The sequence below is a fragment of the Lactuca sativa genome, chromosome 9 (assembly GCF_002870075.4).
Source record: "Lactuca sativa cultivar Salinas chromosome 9, Lsat_Salinas_v11, whole genome shotgun sequence".
In the NCBI taxonomy this organism is placed as follows: domain Eukaryota; kingdom Viridiplantae; phylum Streptophyta; class Magnoliopsida; order Asterales; family Asteraceae; genus Lactuca; species Lactuca sativa.
In genome coordinates, this window is record NC_056631.2 from 219766423 (window position 1) to 219775297 (window position 8875).

At 34.1% G+C, this 8875-nt stretch overlaps 2 protein-coding genes across 2 annotated transcripts; one reads left to right on the forward strand and one right to left on the reverse strand.

Annotated features, from left to right (window-relative positions):
* Positions 1-2679: 2679 nt before the first annotated feature.
* On the forward strand, positions 2680-3573 carry LOC111879002 (protein DMP3). The gene has a single exon (XM_023875470.3). It carries the CDS (start codon positions 2774-2776, stop codon positions 3419-3421), a length of 648 nt encoding a protein of 215 aa, XP_023731238.1. The 5' UTR covers positions 2680-2773; the 3' UTR covers positions 3422-3573.
* Positions 3574-7669: 4096 nt separating this feature from the next.
* On the reverse strand, positions 7670-8607 carry LOC111879016 (protein DMP5). The gene has a single exon (XM_023875494.3). The coding sequence runs from the start codon at positions 8470-8472 to the stop codon at positions 7825-7827; it is 648 nt and encodes a 215-aa protein (XP_023731262.1). The 5' UTR covers positions 8473-8607; the 3' UTR covers positions 7670-7824.
* Positions 8608-8875: the final 268 nt, after the last annotated feature.

An 8875-nucleotide genomic window follows, 5' to 3' on the forward strand; every position in this document is an offset into this window, starting at 1 on the left:
TTCACTGACTCCCTCGGATCCTCTCTTGACACGTCGAGTACTTCCCTAACTCGTCGAGTTCCACCTGGCATGAATCGTGGGGCCACCACGACTCAACTCGCCGAGTCTCAAGAACAACTCGGCGAGTTCCGGCTTAACTCAGCCCCCTTTGACTCTCCCTGACTCACTGGGTTATCCCCCAACCCGGCAAGTCTACTCGCTGAACAATTTACGTGAAACCCAAACCCTACTCGTCGAGTCTCAAGAACAACTTGGCGAGTTCATGCCATGCACAAACCCTATTGACCTCCTGAGGTCAGATCTGTTTCCCCAAACCACAGATCTGGCCTTCCCAAGCATGAATGTCATGTAAAGTTCGAAACTTGATGCTTGTATAACCACAACAAGGCATCAAAAGGAGATTTGGTCCCAAAAATGACAACCTAAGTCCAATAACTCCATACTAACCCAAAAAGCTCCAAGGGTTAAGGTCTCTGGACCTCTTTGAGTCCAAATCCAAGGTACAAACTCGAGGAGGGACCATTTGCTTCACATAATCACTCTCCAAAGGGGTTAGAAAACCCTAACTCTAAAGATCAACCCTAAAACTGAAGGAGGTTCGAACTATTACCTCAAAATGAAGCCTCTGGACTCTCGATCTGCTTGAATCTCACCTCCTCCTTGCTCTTGTCACCCTCTTCTTTCTAAACAAAGGATATAAAGATCCAAAAGTGACTTCTTCTCTCTCAAAGCGATTTAGCTCTCTTAGGGTTCTCTCAAGGGACTGGTAGCCATAATGGGAGGCTATAAGTGCCCTTAAATAGGCTCCAAACCCGGGGAATTAGGATTTCATTAAACAGCGTGGACTCGCCGAGTCCAGACGCGAACCCGCACCCACACCCGCGATCATACTCGGCGAGTTTGGGCTCCATCTCGCCGAGTCTCCTCACAAATCACCAAAAATACAATAATAAATAATACCTGGGAATTCGGGATGTTACAGATATACAGGAAGAGAACCGATAATGGGGCCAAAAAGTTTGGGATTTCAAATTTGAATCTCACAGATACCTTATGCATCGGATATAAAAGGGAATTGTGATTGACTCAATCAAGGGGAAATATTGGGTAAAGAGGTATTATGCATCGGATAATTGTATTTTATTGTAAACAATTAGATTTTTAAGATTATATTATTATTTTATTAATGATTAGTTGTACTTTGAGCTTAGAAACTTGAATGTGTGTGTGTTTCCTTCTTAAATATCAAAATATCATATATATATATATATATATATATATATATATATATATATATATATACACACACACACATACCATTCTTAAACATCAAAATGTCATGATAATATCTAAAATATCATCCATCTACAATCTGATAATAATCAACAACAACAAAACTTAGCAATCAATGCATACATTCCATGGAGATGGTTGAAGATGAAGTGTTTTGTTTGTCAAGAGGGCAATATTCTAACAATTTAAAAATAGAAAATTCATTATCAGACCAACTATAGCCAAGGTTCTAAATAACGTAAGACGTGATTTGGCGGCAATGTCAAGCCTCAAGTTTCTCCGAGCCTTGGCGAGTCACGACGTTTGTAAGGCGTGACTTAAGGCGACAATTTTCTATATAATTAATATTTTTATATGTATTTTCAACTATTATTCATTTTTATACACATATATGAGTTACGGCGGCGTTTTGGAAAAGCTTAGCGGCATGTGCAATCCTTGGAGTCGTGGCGCGCCATGGCGGAGCCATGGCGAGCTTTTTAGAACCTTGTATAGCCAACCAATAAAACACTATTATAAATGACATTAAAATGGTATTATCTTTCCAATCAACCTTTAAAAAACATTATTTTAGTGTTTGAGAAAGTTTCACGCACCAAATATGAAGGCCAAATTACATCACCTCAAAAAACACAATTTTAGAGTTTGGTTGGAATACAAACTTCATTTTAGTGTTAAGCAATAACCAATTTAATGTTTTATGGTTGGAGTTACTCTCATAGACATAAGGATAATACAATTAATTTTTTTAACTATTATGTTAATTCTGTGATATAAAAATGATTATAAACTATTAAAAACATTTTAAAAAAGATTTGGACAAATATGATATTTTAGAGGTTTATAAAGGACGAATATGATATTAAAAAATTAAGTTGGAAAAATATAATATTTTAAAGTTTAAACAATAGAATTTGGATATGAAATGATAAATAAAACAATTAATGTGTAAATTAAAGAAATGAAATATATTTTCAATAAAATTTCAGTTATTTTATTTTAAATTAAAATATTAATTAAATTGTTGATGAATCACATCCTAATACTGTTGGGTTTTTAATCTACATCTATATACTTTTCTAAAATTAGGAGAAACAATCACAATTTACTTAATTGTACATACAATGAAGATCTAGATTTTATTAACTACAGCAACCTAAATCGTAAAGTCCCATTTGCAATTTTGTCTTTTTGAGAAGTATAATTGAAAAGAATATTAGTCAATAATATAAACATAAAAGAAATAGTTTTTCTGCATGTGGAAAGAACGAGTTTAGTTGGAGTATTCAACTATAGAAACAAACCTTGAAGTCTTCAAAGATGTGGTTCTACGAAACACCGTACCTAACCACCTTCTCCAATCTCCATCTTTATCTGTAAGTCTTCTTTTATCTTCTTCTATAAATACACCAACTCCACGTACCCAGTCCTTCCCACCAATATCGCTTGAAAAAACCTCTTTACATATATCTTACGTACTATGTCTCTGAGAGCTAAGCCAATAACAGCCCTATCCTCGTCGGATGAGGAGGAGGAGAATGACATCCCAGACAGCCCTAAACCACCACCACCACCACCCACTATGTCACAATGGGCTATATCACAGACACTAGCTAGCACAGCCCAACTAGCCAACCTCCTACCTACAGGCACCCTCTTAGCCCTCCAAACCGTAACACCCATCTTCACCAACCATGGTTCCTGCGACGCCGTCACACGACCACTCACCGCAATCCTCCTCATCTTCCTCACCGCTGCTTGCTTCCTGGCAAGCTTCACCGACAGCTTCAAGTCCTCAGACGGCCAGGTCTTCTATGGGTTTGCAACGTTCAAAGGCATGTGGCTCTTTGATTACCAAACAGCAGCATCATCAACCTCCGGTTTACCGGATCTAAGAAAGTATAAGTTGACTGCGGTTGACTGGATTCATGCTTTCGTGTCGGCATTCGTGCTGATTACATTGGCTTTGAGAGACAGAAGCGTGGTGAGCTGCTTTTATCCACGACCAAGTCATGAGGCTCAAGAGGTTCTGGACATCGTTCCGTTGGGACTTAGTCTCGGTTGCAGTTTGGTGTTTGTGATCTTCCCTTCCAAGAGACATGGCATTGGCTACCCTGTATCCCATTGATATATCTTCACCTTTTCTTTGAAACAACTCAATTCTACCTTCTTACAAGAAAACTGAATTTATGTATAGTTCGTTTTAGTTATGTAAGGGTTTCATTTGATCATTTTACATACATTGTTACAGAAATAATAACAATTACTTATTTTACCATTTGTCTATGATCTATATATTTTACGTTCCTATTTCTGTACTTGTTCTTGCATATAAATATAACATGATGTTAGTTGCATGCGTACCAAAATGTTAAATGATTTAATCGAATAGATCTGAAATGATTAAATGTTTACGACTAAAGTTTTAAAGGAATAAAATAATGGATTAGGTTTCAAATTAAAAAGTGAATATAAAATTCATGGTAAATATATAATATGATCAAGTGGACAATGGCAGAATGGCTTCGCTGTAAGTGGCGGCTTAAAGAAATGTTACTGGAGTAGGTATAATGAACAAAATCCCACGTAATTACGTAATTTAAAATTGAAGGCACATAATTTTCTTTATTAATTTTGAAAATCACAGACTTTGTTAGAGCATCAAAAAAGAGGATTTTATAAACCTTTAAAAAATTTAGGGATTAAGGTTTACGTATTGTTGATACTTTTTTTTTGGAAACGACGTATTGTTGATACTTGATACACATGATATAACTCTACGTAACTTTCTACGTAACTTTCAAATGAAGTTCGTCACTATAAATGTTCTGATGTCAATATTATGTACAAGTAATTCAAAACAGAAAAGAAAAAATATATATATGAGAGTTGGTCAATTACTAGCTAGGCGTGGCAAATTGGGCAACCGTGTGTGTTTTAGTCTGACCACGACACGACATGACGTCATGTTTTTCTAAGTAACTCGAAAACAAACCAATTGAAAAACAAAAAACACGACACGACACGATAAAATAACATCAAATAACAATTAAATATTTTATTTAATTAATGTTTAATCATACATAACACGACAAATACGAAAAAAACAGCAAACGAATGTTAAATTTGGTCAATTTCGTGTCGGATTTTGAACACGACATCGTGTTTTTTAAATTTTACACGAACTCGGAACAAGGACAAATTCAAATTTCAGTTTCATCCCAATGTCGTTTTCGTGTATTTTTATTGTGTCGTATCATCAATTGTTACCCCTATTAATTAGTGATTTTTTTTGTGGTTTAGAATTTATATTGATACGTAACCATTGATTGTTAATATAAACCGACACTACGAGTATAGTTACCTTAAGAATTGCTTTAATAATATATCTTCAAATAGAAAAGATACAATTTCAAAATTATAAATTTTATCACTCCATACGTAACAACATTTGTCTTAATAATTGAGAGTTAACATGCAATATTTGATGGTGTCTTATGTGGAAATAATATTATTTGTGTTTAACATTGGATAAAAGAAGTCATTGTTAATTAATGCAATAACAACGATAACATTTTGTTAGTAAATTTTGCAATCCCAATCGATGACAAATACATTTGCTAGTTAATGCTTGATAATATCAACATAATTAATTATTCCATCACTAATTTACTAAACAAGGTGTTCAACAAGATTTTTATTTCTCCCACTAGGAATAATGTCATTTCTTATCATACATTAGAGGTGAGCATGGTGCGGTTTTAAGGCCAAACCGAACCGCAAACCGCAAGATGTGGTTTTTGTATTCTTAAAACCGTTGGGTGCATGCGATTTTCCAATGGTTCGGTTTTACGGTTTCGGTTTGTATCGGTACGGTTTCGGTTTTAAACCGATTCTAAAATTTGGTGTGGTCTTTGATATTTTTTGAAGTATTTAAAAAAAAACACGATAACTATGTGCATGTAAGCTTATCTAGTGAAATTTTTTTCACTTTTTCAAATCGTTTATTTGTAAAGGTTTATTTTCAGTACAAAATAAATTATATAAATCAAAAGTTCTAAATGACTTTATATACAATGGTTGACTAAGAAAAAAAAATTGAATTTTGGTTTATTTGTTATAACCTGATAACATATAGTTAATTAGTGACCTACTGTGTTGTAGTTTTAACTACAAAAATAAAAACAAAATAGAAAATAAGTTTTGAAAATGATTTGGAATCACGATTAAATGGCCAAAACAAACTATCAAAGTCTAAAGTTCAAATATAATATGTATTAGTATTTTTTAGTATTTTAAAAAATATGTATATATTATAGAATATAAATATAAATTAGTGATTTATTATTTTATAAATCTTCGGTGCGGTTCGGTTTTGATGGACTGGTTTCTTGGTAAAAACGGCACCAACCCGCAGACCTTCGGTTTTTGCAAAAATGAAATCCGCACCAATGGTTTTTGCTTGGGTTTCGGTTTGTTGGTTGCGGTTTGTTACGGTTTTGTCGATATATTTTTAGTCGGTTCGGTTTTTGCTCACCCCTATCATACATATCGAAAACATTTGAACCTAACTATATATATATATATATATATATATATATATATATATATATATATATATATATATATATATATATATATATATATATATATATATATATATATATATATATATATATATATATATATATATATATATATATATCGTCATTTGCAAAATTACCAAGATTCAATATAATTATGAAATCTAACAATGATAAAAAGAAATTTGTTGTTACTTTTGCGGTGCCTAAGACATTGTGTTGCTAATATCCCTTTAACATTTACCTTACTAGTAATAATTACTCTTTGTTTCTAATTGTTGATTGCATTTTGATCATTGGTGTTTGCTACTAATCTATCCAGGGAAAATAACCTATAAGGGTAACATAGTTATCATTTTGTATATATTTAGTTCTTATTGTCTTTTTCTTATAAAATAAGCCTTTTAATTTATTGTTTTTGTACACATTCAATCTGTATGATTGACTACTTGATGTTTTTTGTATAATAGGTCGTTGTTGTTTTTGTATATGTTCAGTCCTGATGAGCTTCTTCAGGTTCTGCTCACGAGGCATCATACGTTGGACAATAATTAATGAGGTGTTCTCATACGTGGCTTGTTTGAACATTGGAATCATGTGTTACTTGTCCTGATTTTGGTAATAACATTGTACTATTAATATTAGTAACTATGATAATACAATACCAACTATATTTAATACCAATACAAATTTCATTCAACAACAATACTAACTACATTACATCAGGTGAAGAGAAAATACATTAGTCATAATGATTTCAATTGTTGGAAATAATGTCCACATTCATAATAGTTGTGTATACTGTTAATAATAATAACATACTTCTTTTGGGTTACACGCAAGGACATAAAATATCATCTTTAACAGTTGCAACCCTACCTTCAAAATTCGGGGTCAATTTGAAAAGAATAAAAAAAAACCATTTGCAGAAAAATTGTCAAAATCAACATAACAAGGAATTAAGGAAGACTCTAAACTTTTTTTAGGATGTTATTTTATTTTAGAAGTCCCAATATGAATCGGAAGAAAGCAATCACAAAGAATCTCATCGTCTACTATTGAAATAGATGAAATTGAAGTCGAACGCATCTTCTTAGAGAAAATTATGGCACCACCATTATTTGACCGATTCGTGAATTAGATTATTTATATAAGTGAGGGAATAGTCATGTATGCGAACATCTCATTAATTATTGTCCTATGTAGGATGTTGCGTGAACAAAATCTAACAAAAATCGGTCATAAGGACTGAATGTGTAAAAAACAATAAAAGCTTATTTTGCAACAAAAAACATTAATGACTAAATGTATGACAATTGAAAACTTAACCTAAAGTAGCCGATTAATTTGAAGTAATCGGTGAAAATGTGTATAAAACAACAAGTAAAATGGATTATTTTACAAGAAAAAACAATAGGACTAAAATAAACAAAACGAAAACCACATTATCCTCTACATTACCCTTTATTTCCCGTCTATCTAATCATAATGTTGTTTACGTTTGCATTTAAAAGAGATAATTTGGAGAACTTAATATAGTTAATTAACTTGTGTTTTAAGTTGCATATTGTACATTTCTTGGACGTCAAATCAAAAGTGGAGTACTATTCTTCTTATTCCTTATTTACGTCCTTATCTTTTTACGAAGAACATCCATCAATCATTAATCTCAAACATCACCTACAATCACGATCATGTTCCTTAACATAAAGATAGTTAAAATAACCAAAATGAATTACACCCAATTTAAGAAACAACACATTGTGCGATTATACTTGGCCAAGTAATACACATTTCATACCATAAACTAAAGTGTTATTGATCATTCAAATCTTACATACACTTTGATATAACTAAGAAGTAACTAAAACAAGATTAATTATAAACCAATAATAAATGAAGATTTTTCTTTTTATATATATGTACATGGAATTATGGAAAGAGAAGATCAATGAGTGACCGGGTAGCCAATGCCATGTCTCTTTGAAGGAAAGATGACAAACACCAAACTGCAAATAAGACCAAGCCCCAATGGAACGATGTCCAGAACCTCTTGAACCTCATGACTCGGTCGTGGATAAAAGCAACTCACCACGCTCCTATCTCTCATGGCCAGTGTCACCAATACGAATGCCGACACAAAAGCATGAATCCAGTCGACCACCGTCAACCTGTATTTTCTCAGGTCCGGTAAACCGGATGGTGATGCAGCTGCCGTTTGGTAATCGAAGAGCCACATGCCTTTGAACGTTGCAAACCCATAGAAGACCTGCCCGTCTGAGGATTTGAAGCTGTCGGTGAAGCTCGCCAGAAAGCAAGCGGCGGTGAGGAAGATGAGAAGGATGGCAGTGAGTGGACGTGTGGCGGCGTCACAGGAGCCGTGGTTGGTGAAGATGGGTGTTACAGTTTGAAGGGCTAGGAGGGTGCCAGTTGGGAGGAGATTGGATAGTTGGGCTGTGCTAGCTAGCGTCTGTGATATAGCTCGTTGCGAAAGAGATGGTGGTGGTGGTTTACGGCTGCCGGAATTAATTTCCTTCTCATCCTCCTCCTCGTCGGATGAGGATGTGTTTACAACCGGCCGAGCTCTAAGAGACATAATATTTATATATCGCTTCTTTTCCCTGTTGAATGTGTGACTGATCAATCTTTGCTCTTCGTTTGGGAAATACTATTAATTTGCTTCGAGTTTCGAGGTGGTGGTGGTGTATTTATAAGAGAAGAGGAAGGAGAAAATTGAGGAGGTGGTCGGTTGCGTCCTGTCAGCACCACCGTTTTGAAGACGCTACGCTCTTTATCAGATTGATACTTTTTGCATGCAGAAAACATTTCATTAACAAAAAGAATATATAAACAAATAGTGACAATTCTTCTGATTAAAGTCAAGACACCTAATCCTATATTTTCTTTTGACTGCCCTCTTCACAAGACCAGGACAACTGCACGTCATTATTTAATTAAATTCGGGTAAATTACACGAATCGTCCCTCGTGCAGGTTGCG